General features: G+C 42.2%; 2 protein-coding genes across 2 annotated transcripts in view; one reads left to right on the forward strand and one right to left on the reverse strand.

The window, feature by feature from the left end:
• Positions 1 to 4,167, forward strand: part of CACYBP (calcyclin binding protein) — a 5,973-nt gene extending 1,806 nt beyond the window's left edge. The window contains exons 4-6 of the mRNA XM_009275901.2: positions 486 to 585; positions 1,884 to 1,978; positions 3,851 to 4,167. Of these exons, the coding sequence (XP_009274176.1) occupies positions 486 to 585; positions 1,884 to 1,978; positions 3,851 to 4,010 (355 nt within the window). The 3' untranslated portion in view covers positions 4,011 to 4,167. The remainder of the gene's footprint in view (positions 1 to 485; positions 586 to 1,883; positions 1,979 to 3,850) is intronic.
• Positions 4,168 to 5,409: 1,242 nt separating this feature from the next.
• Positions 5,410 to 9,311, reverse strand: MRPS14 (mitochondrial ribosomal protein S14). The gene is made up of 3 exons (XM_009275857.1): positions 9,235 to 9,311; positions 8,682 to 8,840; positions 5,410 to 5,903 (listed from the first exon to the last, which is right to left on the reverse strand). Exons 1-3 carry the CDS (start codon positions 9,277 to 9,279, stop codon positions 5,721 to 5,723), a joined length of 387 nt encoding a protein of 128 aa, XP_009274132.1. The 5' UTR covers positions 9,280 to 9,311; the 3' UTR covers positions 5,410 to 5,720.
• Positions 9,312 to 18,241: the final 8,930 nt, after the last annotated feature.

Consider the following 18,241-nt stretch of genomic DNA (forward strand, 5'->3'; position numbering starts at 1 on the left):
CGCATATTTACCCCCCCCTTTTTTTTTCTAAAAGACTTGAGCAATATTAGCTTTTAGTAGCACTTAGCACATACCCCTAAGTATAGTTCTGCTTAGAGGGTATCAGGGTATTTTCATTTTACAAATGCTTCTTGCACCTCGTCATGCTTGACAGGATACGTAGTGTTAGCCCTGTTTTTTGATGGTGATAGATCTGAAGTGTACATTAAGTAAATCTGCCTTTCCAAGGTTGTAGGAGATCAGTGAGGTAGAAAGAGCCCTAGAGGTCTTGATTTGTTGTGAAGTCTGGACAGGTCCTTTTAAGTCCTCAGTATTAAATACAACTGAAAATTTGAAAGTCCTAGGAAGAAAGTAATTCAAGCCGGTTGACATGCTTTCCAAAGGTCTGCTAAAGGGCTTTTGGACATCGCTTTTGGTGGCAAGGCACAATAGTCTTACAATGATTGGAATATTTGTGCCCTTCTTCCCCTGCTTTCTGGTTCCAGGTCATTCGATCTGCTAGTGAAGAATCTGAATGGGAAGAACTACACCATGACCTTCAACAACCTCCTGAAACCCATCTCTGTGGAAGGAAGCTCTAGAAAGGTCAGTGCACCTCAGCTGTTAGAGATATTTAGGTCCCTCACGAAGTACCATGTTTATTGCCTGACTCTAGTTCAAGAGACTCAGCGCTAACCTTCAGTCCCTCCCTTCTGTCTGTAAAGTCTCTTCATTGTGAACATGATTCTTATTAATCTGTAATTGTCATAACTGTGGAATTACTCTCTGGAATCCGTGGGCTCTTATTTCAAAAGATCATGTCTGGATATTGTATGTTTTTTTTTTTAATAGCTGTCCAACAGGATTTCAGAAATAATTAAGCAGAAAATTCCACTAAGCATCCATTTGCATCCTTGTGCTTTTAAATACCTCTGAGAAATTCTTTGCAATTTTAAGGTCTAAGACTTGTCAGCAGACCGAAATCTTGGGAAGCTTAAATAGGCTTAATGCCCAAAGCAAAGTCTGAAACCTGCTCTGCCTTTTAAGGGTGTGTTGCTCCAGAATTGAACACTAGTAACATTTTACTGCTGATGACTGCAACTGGTGATAGTGTCCTTACTGTGCTACTTGTAGCACCTTTCTGGGCTTAGGGATGTGTCAGATACCTTGTGTGCATTCTGTGCAGTTGTGCGCTGCACTTAATGACATCAAATGTGAAGAAATGGTTCAATTTGATACTGCCCTAAAACTAGGACAGTGTAAAATTAAAACAACTGAAATAAATGAGGGTGACGCTCTGGTGATTTTTAACATGGTATAAAAGCAAGCAGTGGTCACGTACTTGCTAAGCTAAAGCTCCAGCAGACTCCTGTCTGCTGTGGCACGCAGGAGGTCTTTGCGAAATTTAGGTCAGGGTTGCAATTAAATATACTTTGCTTGTAACTTGCAAGCATATTGCAAGATTAAGCAATGCCTTAAAACTAGTTTCTTATCCTTGGAGAAATAAATTGGGAGAGCCTCTACCTGAACTTGGTATTCTTGGAGAAGTCTAGTAAATATAGCCACCCTTTACCAGACAGTCCTGGATACTTTTAGCATCCTGAGAATCACTGAATGGTGTTTCTGCAGCACTGTATCTTCTGTATTGGTACTATAGTACTGTACTAGAAGTATATTAATCACGCCATTTAAATTGTCCACAACGAGGTTAATACTTTGTACCCCAAAGCTGAGTACATACTGTCATTTCTATATGCTACATAATAATCAATAGCTGAGATAAATGTTTCAGGAATTTGCGAGTATAGAAAGAGGTTTATGTTATAAGCTAACATTCATTGTGGTTGTGACTAGCGTCCCTTTATGAAGCATTCTAAATTCATGCGTTGCTGTTCATCGTACAGATAAAGACAGACATGGTCCTTGTGATGTGTAGGAAGAAGCGGGAGGAAAAATGGGAATGTCTCACTCAAGTGGAAAAAGAAAGCAAAGAAAAAGAGTAAGTGTCTCTTCAACCCTCCATCTCGTTTTCCATTTCTTGTTCTCCAGATTGCTTTAGGACTGCCAGGAGAGCAGATCTGTGCTGTACTGACTGTGCAGTCAGACTGTGAGAATTGCTGTTCTGGGGGACAAGCCCCTAAGATGTTTGAGAATCATTAGGTTGGGATTTTTTTGGTACTAGTAGGACTGGCAGTGGAGGAGATACACTTTGAGTAGTTGTTTGCCACTCTTCTACTCTTTCAATGCTAATGATGAAGGCTGCATCATAGGAAATACGATAGATAAGACCTGCAGTGAGAGTACTAAAGATCATCAACCAATTAAAGATTCATTTATACTTTGATGGCTGTATTCATTGCAAAAACTGCTCTAGTGAGGGTGACTTTTTTAGGTTAAGTGTATGTTATATAGAAATACATATATATTCCCTGCAGCTATGCTGGTCAAAATAATTATTATTTTGTCAGCTGTGTGTGAAGTGCCTGCATAAAAATCCCAGCATCCTTTTGGCAAAACAGATCTTTGTTTACTTAGATCATTACACAAAGTCTCAAGCTAATTTATATCGCTTCAAGTGCTTGGGAGCAATCCTACAAGCAGCTTAGGCACTGGATATATAAGGGTGGTAAATTACAGCAGGAAACACCTGGGGACGAGACATTTTATATATATATAAAAAAAATATAAAAAAGTAGTATATAATATAATAATTTTATATTATTTTACAATACACACACATTTTCTTCTCCAGAAGAGAATGTATATACCCACCTTGAAGTATGGAAACACTCAGTTTTGAGAAGGTTATGCCTGCCAACAGGTATTCATTTTGCGTATGTTGATAGGATGATTTGCTAAAACTGATTAATCCTCACTAACCATACCTAAATTTAGAGCAAAAGTACCTTCCCCTCTCAAACGGCATCACTGGAGATTAAGAGAAGGCGACTTGACTGCCGATGTGCATTGCTGGAGGGACAGCGTCATTTTGTTAAACCTGTATCTTGTGCAGGGAAGTCCTGCACGCTGCCCAGCCTGTCACGATTAGTATTGCTGCCCTATTCCAAGTGTTGAGGGTTTACAGTATGACAAATGTGTTGCTTCAGAAATACACCTCGTGCTCAGGTCCATGAGACTGGTGATTAGCCCCGTGCTTGGGGAACTTGCTCCCTCTGCTCATCTATTTTGATCTGCATGTTTTTCAGGTAGCCTGCAGAAACCAGTACCTACCTAAGGGATTTTAGAAAACAGGATAGAGAGGCAGTTTTGCCAGAGAGGGCATTATGTATAGTCTGGTAATGTGGGGCGTGTCATACCCAGGTGCTTACCATGTGGGTGGCACTGGTTGTCAGCTGGCTTCTTAAGTTGAGAAAATTGCTTTGAAATGCAAGGTGTTAAAAAAATGAGTCAATTAACCTTTGGAGATAATCTCAAAAAATGGGAAGCAGAAAATGCCTTTTGGGTTGTGAATGTGGTCACTTCAGAGAGGTCAGTGGGGTCATTTTTCTGGTTTTATTCGCTTCTCACGTAACGGTAGACAGATGTTGGCACTTTCTGGGTCTGTCACATTCCACTCCTGCTTCCTGAAATTAATTTTGGGTGGTGCTTCCAGGGTTATGTTTACTGCAGAATGCTTCCCATCATCCTTAGTGGGACAGCTCTAGGTATATTACTCAACTTGCACTTACTCTTTAGGATTCTCCCTACTTGGAAGCTGACTGAGGCGTGACGGAAGACTGCCAGGGTCTATAGACTTTGCCAAAGCAAAATCCTCACTGTTACCAGGATGTTTCAAACAAGTATTAGCATTTATTTTTTTGCACAGAATTGTTGGAAATACCTGATCTTCTCATATGTATCCATCTTGCAGGAAGGCTGCCTACGACACCTCAGATCCTAGTGAAGGGCTTATGAACCTTTTAAAAAAGATGTATGCAGAAGGGGATGATGAAATGAAGCGCACCATCAACAAGGCCTGGGTTGAAAGCAGAGAAAAGCAATCCAAAGGGGACATACCGATGGATATTTGAAAGTACTCTAAGGGCCGCCTTAATACTGATCTTCCATGTGAGACGCTGTGCTGCAAAGATCATTGTTTACACAACCTTCTTCCAAGCAAAGACAGTCATTTTCCATTTCAGGTTGGAGAAAATATTTAAATAAAATAGCTTATAAAGCATTTCTTTCAGTCAAGTGGTTCACCATTTCCTGAAGAGTGGAGCATAGGTATATCCTTACCCCTCCTTGAAAAAGCATCTCAGATGAGTGGAGTGTGTTGTGAAACTGAGAAGAGAATGTTAAAGAAAAGGAATCCTAAACTAGGATGGGTCAGGGCCTCTCTGTTGCAAGTGACAGCTGTACCCATCTGGTCGCTGGGGCTAATGTCATGCTCACTACATGGGGTGTGGTTTTTTGATTAGAAGTGGGAAAGTATGTTGAACTGTAAAGCATGTCACAAAGGGAGAAATGTTGAAGAAAGTAGAACTACTATCTCAAGCACTTGCTAGTTGAGCAGAAACAATATGGCGTTAATCCTGTGATATTGAAATCTAATGATTACTCTCAGAAATGAATTACTGGCTAACCAGTTTAATTTTGAAAATGAAAGCAGCTCTTTAGCGCCTATGCTGTAACCTCCTTGGGGTGTCTTTGAGGTGGCATCAGTTGCAGGAGAGCAGTGAGCTGCTGATGCTGGGACAGCGAGTTCGCCCTGGCTCTAGCAGTATTTGAGGAAAAGAGAGACAAGCTCCACTTTCTCCTATCAACTTTCAAGGGTTTTAACGTAGCAGCAAGCTATTGAGAGAGCTTATACTCCAAACTTTGACTCAACTGGGGGTGATGGGTTGCTGTCAGTTTGCTGCCTGTGTGCCTTCCATCTGGTGGTAGTGCCATTTTACTTGGCCTGTTTGTTGCAGCCTCTCAGCCCTACTGCTAGGGAGGGGGACAGAGTAGCCATTTCCCCTTTATTGCCCTGCTTTGAAGAAGAGTCCAGGGCAAACATGAGCTTAGTAGCAGGCTTGTTGCTATTGTTTCCTTCTTGCTTCCTCCTGTGACTCTCCCAAGGATGGATTTGTTTGTTACCTGATGAATTAAGGAAGCCATTACTCCCCTATTATGGTCTGGACTAGGACTTACTTGCTACCTTGTTCTTAAAGCATTGGACCAAGCGCTGCACTACAAGCAGGAGATAAATACTAGCACATTGTACTTTCTAACAGGTCCTTTATCCCCTTTGCTTGTTAATATACATATATTAAGTTTGCATAGCAAGAGTATCTAAACTTGAGGCTATGTTTTATTTTCAGTTTGTGCTCATCCTTGTTCATGGCAGAATACTACTTTGCCCTGTTGTACAATTTCATTTATGCTTTTACCCAAATTACCATGGTGAATTTACCGTATGGTGGCAAAAAAACTGCTTAAACGAGCCTTGTGCTGTATGTCTTTATTTCTGACAAACTTCAGCTTAGTTCTGCAACAATTGGTGACTTCCCCCCACCCCCAAAATAAAACTGCCTCTCATACAGACCAGCTTAGTGCAGTTATGCTGCTTCTTGTCAGTTAGCCGATACCAATCACAATCCAGTAAGAGAGTTTAATGAATCAGCATGGCTTCTCATCCCTCCCTTATTAGTTTGATGTTGATGCTGGACTTCTAGGACAGTCTTGTTTCAATTACTCGAACACACAAACTGAGCCTGTTTTGTGTTTTCTGCCTGAATGTATATCCATGCAGTGATCTACCACATAGCCCTCTGTATCCCAGACATCTGAGCATGGTCAGCAAAATGGCGGAAAACAATTCTGCTGAGCCTCCAACGCCGCTTCACCCCCCGAGGGCGGGATGTCAGGACACACCTATTTCGGATCCTCACAGGGCAGCTGTCCCGGGGCAAGTCAGCAATCTCTTTATCAGCCACTTCCTAAAACAGAAGACCACAGCATAGAGTTTATCTGTGTTCCCCAGGATTTAGAGAGGGCTTATTGCCAGACCTAAAAATCTAGGTGTAGAGTAGGTACCACCACAAGCTTCTCTACCACCTCATGAGCGTGCTTTGCTATTTGATAGGGAACTTGCACCTGTTTTCCTCACTTGACCCTTTCTGGCCATCCTAACAGTGAACATAAGTGATCCACATGGAGACCCCAAGGTTAACCTTATTACACAGAATGAACAACCTCATGCCAGTAATTATCATTAGTCAAAATCTGCTTGGCTTTGTCCATGTTGCAGGGTGGGTTAGTCCTTTAAGATGAGCTGAACTTAAATGTATGTTCCTTATTAACTGCCTTCCCAGGTAATATGCTTTGATGTCAGTAAAAGGAATCTCATACAGTATACTTTGGAAGGAGCTACAGGCAGAGGAGGACAAGTCAGTGTCTCTGTTCTAATGAGAAGGCTTAAGAAAGGTCCTTCCATGTACAACAAGAGAGCTCAACAGTTTTCAGGAAGCACCAGGTAGCAGCAGATGGAATTTCAGAAGAACAAGTGAGCTCAGCAGGGAAATGCAGCCTAAAGCTAGGTAAGCGTCCCTAACCGCGGCATTCTTAATATATTATTTTCTAAAGGACAGAAGGGCTCAAAAGAATTCTGTGTTCAGTCATGGTAGAAGTCACAGGTGGAGGTAAAAGGAAGGTCTGAGGCTGGACTGCAAAAACTCCCATTATGTTGCAGGAGTGCTGAAAAGCAATAGTTGTAAGGCTATCTTCTAAAAGGATGTTCACCTTCAAAGGAAGATGGCATCAAGACAGCAGCAATGTGACTTTGAACTTCAATAACAGCAAGGTCAGTAGGACTTTTTGTCTTCAGAACGTATTTCAGTTACTGGTTTTGTCCAGTTGTGCATCTTGTCCATCCAGTGCATACACCCGGACCAAGTGCCGGGTCCTGCACTTCGGCCACAACAACCCCATGCAGCGCTACAGGCTTGGGGAAGAGTGGCTGGAAAGCTGCCTGGCGGAAAGGATCTGGGGGTGCTGGTTGACAGCCGGCTGAACATGAGCCGGCAGCGTGCCCAGGCGGCCAAGAAGGCCAATGGCATCCTGGCCTGTATCAGAAATAGTGTGGCCAGCAGGAGTAGGAAAGTGATTGTGCCCCTGTACTCGGCACTGGTGAGGCCGCACCTCGAATACTGTGTTCAGTTTTGGGCCCCTCACTACAAGAAGGACGTGGAGGTGCTGGAGCGTGTCCAGAGAAGGGCAACGAGGCTGGTGGGGGGTCTGGAGAACAAGTCTTACGAGGAGCGGCTGAGGGAACTGGGGTTGTTTAGCCTGGAGAAAAGGAGGCTGAGGGGAGACCTCATCGCTCTCTACAACTACCTGAAAGGAGGTTGTAGCAAGGTGGGTGTCGGTCTCTTCTCCCAAGTAACTAGCAATAGGACAAGAGGAAATGGCCTCAAGTTGCGCCAGGGGAGGTTTAGATTGGATGTAAGGAAAAATTTCTTTACTGAAAGAGTGGTGAAACATTGGAACAGGCTGCCCAGGGAAGTGGTGGAGTCCCCATCCCTGGAGGTATTTAAAAGATGAGTAGATGAGGCACTTAGGGACATGGTTTAGTGGGCATGGTGGTGTTGGGTCGACGGTTGGACTTGATGATCTTAGAGGTCTTTTCCAACCTTAATGATTCTATGATCTTATTTGCATACATGGCTGTATATACACACTCTATCTAGTACAGCTAAACACTTGCAGTATTTTTTTGGCCTATTTAATTCCTATGATTTTATTCAGAAAGTAGCCTATACTTTCAGGGAAGACCTGTAGCTTCATTTTAAAGACTTTAATTTTGGGGCCCAAATAACGTTTTGTTGGGGAGGAAAAAGTTACTTTCCTGGAGTAGCTGTCTTCAATCTAACTGCTGCTTTGACTTTGTGACTTCAAAAGGTGACAAAAGCAGCTGAGGAATACCAAAAGCAAAGCCAGTTGCAATTCACTTACTCTTCCCCTGTAAGGACATCCAACGCAGACTAGACTTGCCAAGAGAATGGTAAAGTCAATACATAAAGCCAGATTCATACCCTTTCTCTCCCAGAATGTAAGAATATTTCTGATACTTGCAAATGTTTTTAATGCTTAGTAAGGAAGGCTGAGAGAAGGCAGTGAATATGTGCATTTTTAAGAACAGATCTAACACCCAAATCTGATGCAGCTTTTACATGCTTGTAGCTCAGGCAAGGAGTAAAATTAAGTATTTCTAATTGAACAAATCAGTGGTTTTGGCTGGATCAGGCTTCCAGGTTTTTAACTTTAATTTTTTTTTTGCTTATTTATTTAGAAAACTATAAAAGTAACCATACAATATCCCATACTATTGGAAATAAGGAAAATAGCTTTCTGAATGTATGTTAGTGACAGCTGTGAGGGGAAAAAAATGAGACTTCGTCGTATGTAGTGTTACATATACTGCTTACATGAGAAGCACTGGTTTAAAAAACAAACCACAACCCAACACAGAGAGCCTCTAGTCAGGAGAATACACTATGGTTGTAAACACCCCCAAAAGGCAGATGCTCTGAAGACGCCTGGGCGCTAGCAGTAACTATGCAATGTGACATGATTCTGTGCATGTGAGCTAGGGAAATGCAAGCGTTCGGGACCTGGTGCAGCCGCTGTGGCCCAGCGCACATCACAGCAGTACAAGCCACGCACGGGCTCGTACCCTGCCCTGGCTGGGGTGCAGCTGCGGGGCGGCTGCCCAGTACCTGCAGCTCCTTGGGAAGGATGGTGTTCTTCCGGATGGCGTTGATCCGCAGCCTCTCGTCTGCGTACTCATACGCCAGTTTCCTTCTCTTGACGTCCCGCAGCATCCTCCAGTCCACGTAGTAGCTCCGCACTTGCCTTGTGCATGGTGAGGAGACAACCTAATTAAAAAAAGTTAAGTTTATAATACTTACCTGTTGCACATACAGTTTGCCCAATTCAAGTATGAATTATTCCCATAAACGTCTCTTTATCAGACGTTTTCAAATTACTTTCTTGCAGCGCAGCTCCTGCCCAAGAAATGTAGGGTGTGATTCAGTTTAGTTCACAAAAGCCAGCAAGGAATTTACGGTATCGGAGACACAAATAACCCCGAAGTTACAAAATTACTTTCTTGCAGCGCAGCTCCTGCCCAAGAAAAATGTAGGGTGATTCAGTTTAGTTCACAAAAGCCAGCAAGGAATTTACGGTATCGGAGACACAAATAACACCCCGCCGCGGCCGGGCGGGACATGGCCCCGAAGGGGAACAGGGGAGGGAGGGAGCCGGGCTGACCTGCCGAGCGGCCCGCAGCGCCCAGCCCAGCACAGAGACCGCCATCTTCTCGGTGCGCTGCAGCGGGTCCGCGCATGCGCCTCGGTCGGGTGGGGGTGGGGCTGCCGCCAGTGCGGGGTCCCGGGATCTGAGAGCATCCCCTGCGTGCCGCCGTGGGGTCCCGTCCCGACGGGCAGGTCTTCGCTCTCCGCGTCCATCCTTTCACGGTGAAACTGTATTTCCAGTGCCTTTGCGGGTGGAAGAAAAAAAGGAGAACTCAAACCGCTTTAGGGGGCTGTGCTGTACATCCCGGTGCTGATGTCAGCCTCGCTGACACCTCTGTCATTAGAGGGAGCTGGCATCTTCCACAGAAACCTCAGGATCCGACTCTGGGTGGACCAAAAGGATCCCAGGTTGGAGAGGAAAGTCTGTAAAAATGACAGGGGAAAGAGTCCCACCAGGAAAATGTGATGCAGAGACATCACACCGTGTTGTGGGGTCCCTGTTCAGAAAAGCACATTTGTTCTGTACACCTGTCATTGCTGTGTATTAAGTTATCTGCCAGCTGCTTTCCTAAATGTGGTTTTAGTTTTGTTTCTTAAGAGTTTCTTTGTCTGCTTGCTTATCACCTAGGACTATTGCTAAATTTGTATCAGCGTTTTGCATTTTTTTAACTCATGAATTTTGGGTAAGTTACAGCATTTTACAGACCAAATTGAATAATCATAACCCTGAACAATGAAAAATATATGGGAAATTCTGCTTCTGTCGTTCTTAACTGCCCTGTTGTTTTGTGAGAAGAAATGTCCTGTTCTATCTTAACTGCCCTATTGTTTTGTGAGAAGAAATGTCCTGTTCTACTGACTGAGACTTCACTTAGGCAGTGTTTAAAATAAGTCTCCTGATTTTAGGGAGAACAGCAATTAAGTTTTTGATGTTGAATTAATCATTTTGATTAATTTTTCCATTCATAACAGCTTGTTAGCTACAACTGATTCTCTCTCAGTTTGTCATGCTGCTTGTTGTCTGTGTGCCAGGCATTTTACTTAGATGCCTGGTGCATTCCACCAGTCCTGAAGTACCTAGGTATAATCTGGAACTAGTGGCCAGATTGGCAGGCTAATGCAGTCAAATTTTATTATCCATGCTGCACTCAGCAGCAACAGCTTCCACAATAACTTACCCACCTAGGCTAACGGTGCAGATGATGGTGATCAGTGGAAAGAGGCCATTTTTGGTGCTGATGAAGTGGTTAATTCTCCACAGCCTGGTCAGTTTCTGACTGCCTTGCCAACCCTTGGTTGTTGTAACACCTGTAACCCAGGTGTTAACTACCCTGAAGGTTTTTCTCCTGTGGATGTGCCAAGCTGAAACCACTAATACCTGTTACACAGAACATTAAACTGGCATAGAGGGATAGCTATTTTCACTTCTCATTGCTTTACGTGGGTCTTGTGAGCCACAGAGAGGTGAGATGCTTGTCACTGGCCTCATTTCCCATCTCTCTGTGCTCCCTCCATACTTGGAGAAGCCAGAAGGCTGCTCTTAAACTTGTGTGAGGGTCTGTCTACAGAGGGAAACTGCAGCAGCAGAAAGGGCTCAGCCTGCAAAGCCTGTGGGCTGCAACCCTTCTGTGAGCTGATGTCTTCAAAACTCAGGCTGTTTGCCACTGTGCTTCCCAGTGATGTGGTGTGTTGGTGCATGACTGGCTTGGAAGTAGGTTTCAGGTGTTTGCAGGAAGAGAATTTCAAGCTTTGTTCCCTGATGTTATTGTCTATAACTTCCTATTTTTGCAGCTTCCAGCTGGTAAAAGCAATCTGTAGAATATCAGCAGAGCAAATAGAGTAGGGAGCTGGATGTGATTAAAGAGGATTAGGATGTTCGGATGTTAGGATTAGGATGCATTCGTTTCTTCAATATTTTGTTCCACTTCCCCTTGGTCAATCTGTGTTTGTTAAATGGTCCAGATGAGTGAGGAACCAGCGAGTGTGGGAAGGAGAACCATTTCTTCAGCCAGGACTGAATCCCTCCCTTGCTCAATAGCATCACCTGTGTAATCATCACTTTCCCAGCTGTGGAGGTGGGACCATGCATGTTGCCTTGCAGTACTATCTTTCCCTTTCTGTAACAGGGTTGCCCAGGACAGAATGTTTGGTTCTTACAGTTTTAAAAAATACAAACTAAGTGAGAAAGCACAGAGCCCCAGTGCGAGTTACTGGTGTTTGCAGTGTTCAGTGCAGTAAGCATGCTGTATTTGACTTCACCATCCTGCTGCAGCGACTGAGATTAGCAAGTGCTAATGATGCATGTTGAAAGCCCTTAGGCTGCTGTCGTCTTCAGCTCCCTCAGTGCAGCTTCTGGTTGCAGTAAAGCAAAGCAACTGGTCAGAATCTGAGACTGTTAGCTAAAAACTGAGCTCAGTAATGCACGTGGTTAAAATAATCTTGTTGGGTACCTTAACAATGCGTACAACACGTAATTTGCTTTCTTTTAAGTTCTTGAGGGTTTTTTTTAAGTATTGTCCTGGATAAGTGCGGTGTTGTGTTTAACTACTGCTGGTTTTAAAAGGTGTTTTATTTTTACTTTCTGTGTTACTCCACCTGACTTTCACATCATTAATACTTCACATGTGCTTGTTAGTATGTGGGTCTTGGTGATAATTCTGAGATGCTTACTGCCAGATTTACGGGGCTGGAAAGGCTTTCTGGCTTTTGACTAGAAGTGGAGCATAAAACAAATAGGAAATGGTTCTTTCTGCTGGTGTGCAAGGCTGATACTGAGTGTGGGAATTGCTCCCGAACCCAGTGTGCTCCTTAGGTGGTTTGTGGGAGGGAAACACCCCGAGGCCTCTATTGGTTCCTTTCATCTGTTCCATGGAGACTCAACCAGCACCAGCCCCTGAAGTAAATTTTGCAGCTGGACTGGGAAAAGGAGAGGATTTGGTGACCTTTCAGCTTGCTCAAATTACCTTTGCAAATGGTGGCCGTATCAGAACGGCTCTGAACCAGACAGCTGAAAGTACTTGAAAGGTAAGAGAAAAGGATTTTTATTTCCTTTGAGATTCCTGTTGTTTGTTCTGAATGAAAAACCCAGACAATTTTTCTCTGACTTCCTATAGCAGATGCCCTCCAAGGCTTTGAAAGCCTTACACAAACATCAATAATTCTGTATTATAGGCATGTATTATTATTGCAAAATGTATAGTAGTATTTAATGTCACTCCATTTTGAAGGGCTTAAGCTTTCCCAGGTTGTCTCCTCCAGCCATATGAAACCACATATCTGCAAAAAAAAATGGGAGTTTTGCCTTTGGCTTTAATGGAGCTAGGGTTTAACCTAGAAGTTAATTATTTTAGAATGCTTGTTCCTAGTAATTTCCATTTTAGGCTCTGATTTCTGTGTGACAGTAGTTGTTTTAAAAGCCGTTCCTTTTGTCGTGAGGTCATGCTGGAATTTGATCACACATCTTATAATTGCAACGAACACTCTTAGTAATTTTTCAATATTTTCTCATGCAAAATCTCTTTCTATGCCTTCTACTGCACCTTTTCACAGACTCAGTGGTGGAAGCCAGTAGAAGTTCTTTACTGCGTAAAGTGAAATATATCACTAATTCCACAATAAAAGTACTTTATCGATTATACTATTTATAATAAAAATGTCATTCATTGGATAAGTAAAATTGATCAAATACAGGAGTAACAAAATTTTTGAGCTGTGCAGGCAACAGGACAAAGATTTGCTTCAGGAAAGACTGACTGACTTAAACTGGCAGCTGATGAATTAACAGAAGGGAGCTAGGTCATTTGTTACAAAATGCGTATTTATACTAACTGGCAAATGTGCAAATACTATTAAGCCTCTGCACTATCTAATGAGTATGTGGGATTTCGGAAGCAATCTCTCATTCATGTATGAACAGTTAATATACCTTGCTTCTCAGACATTGCAGAAGAATTAGCATGAAAGAAAAGGTAAATATAAGGATGAATCTAGAAGTACAGTATCTACCTGGCTGATTATAATTCTGTTTTTCTATTCATTATTTCAAATCATCCCAAACTTCTGTAGTGTTAGGTAAGGTTCATTCAGTCTGGAAGTAAAAAAAGGTAGATACTTGCAAAAGAAACAATCTTGCTAAAGTAATGGTTACATTTTTTTGTTGGCAGTCATTGGTTGCATTAATTGCAACCATTGATTGTGTAAAGATTGCATAATACTGAAAACAGAATGCTGGCTAGCTTATACAGCAGTTGCATCGAATGACTTCTGTGACCAATACCAGAGAAAAGGAAGTCTGATGCAGAGCTTTCTAAAGCAGATGAGGTCTGGAACAGTAGAATAGTTTCACCACAGAAAATAAAGACAAATAATCCAATTGGTTAAACTATATTATACTTATGGAAAGTCTGTAAAATTAGTAGCTTGTCTCAACCGAATGCTTCACCGAGAAAAATATGTAAAGCAGAAGGAAAATGGGCTAGACTTCTTAGCAAATGAGTAGTAGTATTATGATTTTGTGCATGTTTTGAACCCCCCTTCATTTTTGTCAGACTGCTAACGAAAAATAGTAGCCTCTATGACTGAGTTCTGCTCTTTGGTGTTACTGACTTGTGTCATTCTTTATTGCTAAAAGGGTTGTAAGATGTAAGGAGCGCGACTGTATTCCAACTTACTCAGAGATGAGCTGGTTTATCAACTTCTGTGCTGCTACATCTTCTGCATCTAAGAACACGGCTTTGCCATGTGCTTCTGCAGATGAATTTGCTTCTCTCCGCAGGCTGCTGCCATGCACTCCCCTGCTCCCACATTGTCACCTCCATGCTTTAAACAGTATGGCATTCTACAGTCAACATCCATTTGAGGGCAGAGCACATGATAAATATCCATCACTGGTAATGCTTGTGTCTCCTGAGCCTAAAAGCTACCTTCCTGGTGTTGTTCAGACAGGTCTGTTGCTGCTTTTCTCGAGAGTTATTCAAGTAAGTGATGGCTGTTTGGATATCGGCAGCACTTCTGTGAACTTGCTAAGGACTTTCTGACATGTCTTCTAATATTTGTTATTCCCCTTGTGTTCCTCAAGAAAGCCCCTGGCTTTAGGATGGTTAAACATGCCAATTTTCTAACTTGGCAGTTAGGAAACTGACAGCTCTCATGTCTCTAGTACTGTGGTACAACTTGGCGGCTTCTGTTCTAGCCCTAGCATGCAAAATGCTGTGCTCAAAAAATTGCACAATGTACTGTCCCTTGGTACTTAGAAAGCTCAGGTCTCAGCCCATGGCTCCTTTCACTGCATCTCCTTTTTTTCTGGCTATTTTCCTTCAACTTTAATGTGTGTTGCTTCTAGTGTTGCATTGTGTAACTCTTTCTGCTTGGATATGTACATACTCTACTCTGCCCCATTTCTCAATCTTTGATCTTACAACTTTCTCTCTCCCTCTTCTGCAACCCTGAAGCTGTCCTAGACCTGCATTTCCTTTTTCCTGTGACTACAAGTCCTCCTTTCTCTCCTCAATCCCATCTCCACATAGCCTGGGTGGCACACTGCTAAGTATCTACATCTGTGCCTTTATCAGCTCTTGCCTTGATAGAAGCAGCTTCCAGTCATGCATCTCCTATGGCTGACTGGGTGCTAGCAGAAGATAATACTGTGAAGGCCTATACCTCAAATCTTCAAGCACTGACCTGTAGGATGGAAAAAGACTTACAGAGTTAGATCATTGGAGTCTTTCATATAAATACTGTAGCTTTTCTCCAGCTTTGATCATCCCATGCTTCCCTCTGCAAAGGTTGAAAAGATGTGAGCAGGGCTTCTTTCATCCCTTTCCTTAGGAGAATATTTTGTGCCTAGTAGATCTGACTGTTAGGCATTCTTTCCTAAATTAGTCATTTCCTTAATCTACTATTATTGCCAGCTATGTGTTATGATGTGATACTCTCCATGAAGAATCAGTTAAACCCACTCTTTTTAACAGCAGCGGAAAATTTCTTTATTACATTACGAGGAAGCCAAAAAAGCTGTCCTCCTCTTTCATTATGCTTGACAGAAATGCTTATGTTCAGGGTTTTTTCCTCCTGAATGATCTCCAGGCCCAGGAAAATCTGAGATCAATTTGTGGTTCGCATGAAGCCCTAATTAGTAATGACATCATGTTACAACAGAATGCTATTCAGCATATTGGTACTGAGAGAAGGGATTTTGTGTGTTTGTGGTTAGGGGTGGTTGGTTTGGGAGCATCATCTCCAGGGGATTGGAAGTAAAGCCCACAAAACAAAGCTCCTGGGGTTTCCTGCAGTGGACTATGGTGAGAATCTGTAGAATTTAGATGTTAAATTTGTTCAGAGCTTTGAAGCAATCTCTTATGACTTGATTTGTTTCAGAAGGCTGCCAGCACAAAAAGAAAGGTATAGTTAGTTTCTGTGGCCCTTTGAGGGAGAGGAGTCTTGGGAAACAGAATAGCAACTGGGTCTGGGTGGGAAAACTGCGTCTTTGGTCACAAACAGGTATCTGCAAAATCTCAGGAGACAGAGATAGGGAAGAAGTCCTGCCTCCACAGAGCAACATACTTTCCCCGCGTGTGTGTCCCCCCCTGCCCCCTCCCCTTTCTCTTACTGCAGGTTAAATGTCGTAAATAAGTTCTGAATGGATGAAAAAAAAAAAAAAACCCAAACAAATTACTGCTTGGAAATGAACAATAGAGATAACTCCCTTATTTTATTTAGTTCTTATGAGATAAAGAATTGTAGCCTGAATCTTGAAATCCGTACCCTATTTTGCTTGATGTCAGTGATGATTTTGCTTGAAGAGAGATGAGCTAGCACTAGAGTGGCCTCTCATATATGTCATATACATAAGCATGTATAGTATGTATTTCCAATGGTGGTGTGGTTTTGTTTTGTTTTTTAGTAATCAAAGCCTCATGTTTCTGAGCATGAAGGACACTTTCCTGTAGCTGTGCTGCCAACAGTAGGGCATGAATCTAATGGTAGGGATACTTTCAAAGTTTTGGGAGACGTTTAGAACGTATAGTGTTGTTTCACAGAAACAGTTAATTTTCATCATAACCAAGGACTGTATGACTTTCAGAAATGTGATTATAATGGAAATAGCAGAGGAGCCGAAAACTTAGTATGATTCTTTAGGAGTGGAGTCCTCTGTTACTTCAAAGAGTATTATCTGGGGCAGCACTATTATCTGGGTTTAGATGTGCTGTTACTATGGATACATATTGGCCAAATGGTTTCTAGTTATCACATTACCTAATTTAGCACTTAAATAATGTTTTTTCTTCTGCTTGTGCAATGAATAACACGACTGCTTAGTAAGTCACATATGGTGGCATTTTGTATTTGCATCCTGTGATATGAAATTCTAAGTATTTAACCAAGTATATGTCACCTCCTGTACAGATTGACATCTACCATTAGTGCCAAAATTTAGTTTGTAATGTTGAATAAGCCAACCGATAAATTTAGGTTTCTAAGTTTACATTTTATCCTTTCACCCGTGTTTGTTCAGCTTCTTCCTTCCTGTTATTCTTGCTTATGAGGTGTTCATTTCCTAAGTCCAAAATTTTTGCTTGGTTGACAGCATAAAAATTTTACAGCAGTCATTGTTTCTGTTAGACTACCTGAAGACTTTAAACTAAATGCTTGGACTTCAGTTTTGACCTCTAAATGTCAATGCAATTAAACAGTACCATTTTATTTATTTATTTTTAAGTCTTAGTTTTGAGAGTTAATGAGCCTGAAAACAAACTCTTCCTATTTATGTGTGCAGGATAGGAAAGAAGGAATATTTTTGGAATAAAAGTACAGGAAAACAAATGGGTTTACAACGCATCCTCTCACTCCATGTGTTAATAGATTTGCTCTAGTAGCTTCTAAATGAACCTTGCCAATGCTGAGATAACAAATCAGATAACTGAGTCAAAGCAAAATAAACTTGAAATCCCTCAAGTGAAGCCAGTGTTCAGGCACACAAAATGCCAAAACATTAGTTTCAAATGGAAGGAATGTTTTAATTCTCCCCAGTCCAGATAACCGTGTAGGCTATGTGCTATATTAGAAGAAGAGGGTGGGTTTCATTTTATGTATCATTTGAGTCACGTGGCTAAAACCTGATAGTTTAAATCTAAAGGGACTTTTTGAAGTGGTGGACTAAATCAGAAATCATCAACACAAGACCCTGAAGCTGAAGACAGCCGGTTCAGCTTTCTGTCAGGATAGTTGTACTTGAAGTGGGGATTTGACATGTAATCAACAACACATGTGAAGCCACGTGAGGATCTCAGTCCTCCCTCTACAGAGCAGATGTCCTCAGCTCCACAGAAACTCAGCTCCCCTCCTCTGTCTCCAGTGGGCAGAGGCGGGGATGGGGACTCTAAGGCTGGGGCTGATACTTGATCAGGTTCTGTGGTCCACTTCTCTTAGCTGATTTCCCTCCTTGAGAAAGTGTTCTACACTTATAGTCCCTGTAGAAACTGACTCTTGGCATCCCCTTCAACACCTTCCTGAAAACATTTCCACCCTTGCCTGAAATGCAGCTGTCCTGGGAAAGATATCTCATGGCATGATGCATGTAAAGTGAGCAGAACTATCTCCCGAACTTCTTGTACCAAAAGATCAATGTCAGCTCTCTGAATTTTTCATGCACGCAGCATCAGCACAATTATCACACTTCTAGTTGAAAACCATGCAAGCTGCTGGAGATTACCATGGCCAAAAAGATGACCAGTAATCCAGGTCACAGCTGGGAGACTGATACAATGTCTATTGTAACTGCAAGGGAATGAGAAGTGCTATGGCATAATTAATAATTGCAGTGGACCATGATACTAAGTCTTATTTGAAAGTTGCAAACTTAAAGCTCCTAGTTGGGGGTCTAGAAGCTCTTTTGTATCTAACTCATCCAGTGTGACTCTTTTTCCAGCTACTTGCCAATCTAGTACTGAATCAGGGCAAAACAAATAATTTGTCTTTTAGAAAATCATGAAAACCAGCTTTGTGATCGCACTTCTTTTTTTTTT

Source organism: Aptenodytes forsteri, unplaced genomic scaffold, assembly GCF_000699145.1.
Source record: "Aptenodytes forsteri isolate BGI_AS27 unplaced genomic scaffold, ASM69914v1 Scaffold289, whole genome shotgun sequence".
Taxonomy (NCBI): domain Eukaryota; kingdom Metazoa; phylum Chordata; class Aves; order Sphenisciformes; family Spheniscidae; genus Aptenodytes; species Aptenodytes forsteri.

Excerpts from the sequence above, each read along its gene's own strand:
- MRPS14 (XM_009275857.1), bottom strand. The coding sequence starts at position 9,279 with ATGGCGGTCTCTGTGCTGGGCTGGGCGCTGCGGGCCGCTCGGCAG. Across the intron at positions 8,841-9,234 it reads CGCTGCGGGCCGCTCGGCAG|GTTGTCTCCTCACCATGCAC; the intron begins GTCAGCCCGGCT and ends TTTTTTAATTAG. Across the intron at positions 5,904-8,681 it reads TCCTTCCCAAGGAGCTGCAG|GAAGTGGCTGATAAAGAGAT; the intron begins GTACTGGGCAGC and ends CTTCTGTTTTAG.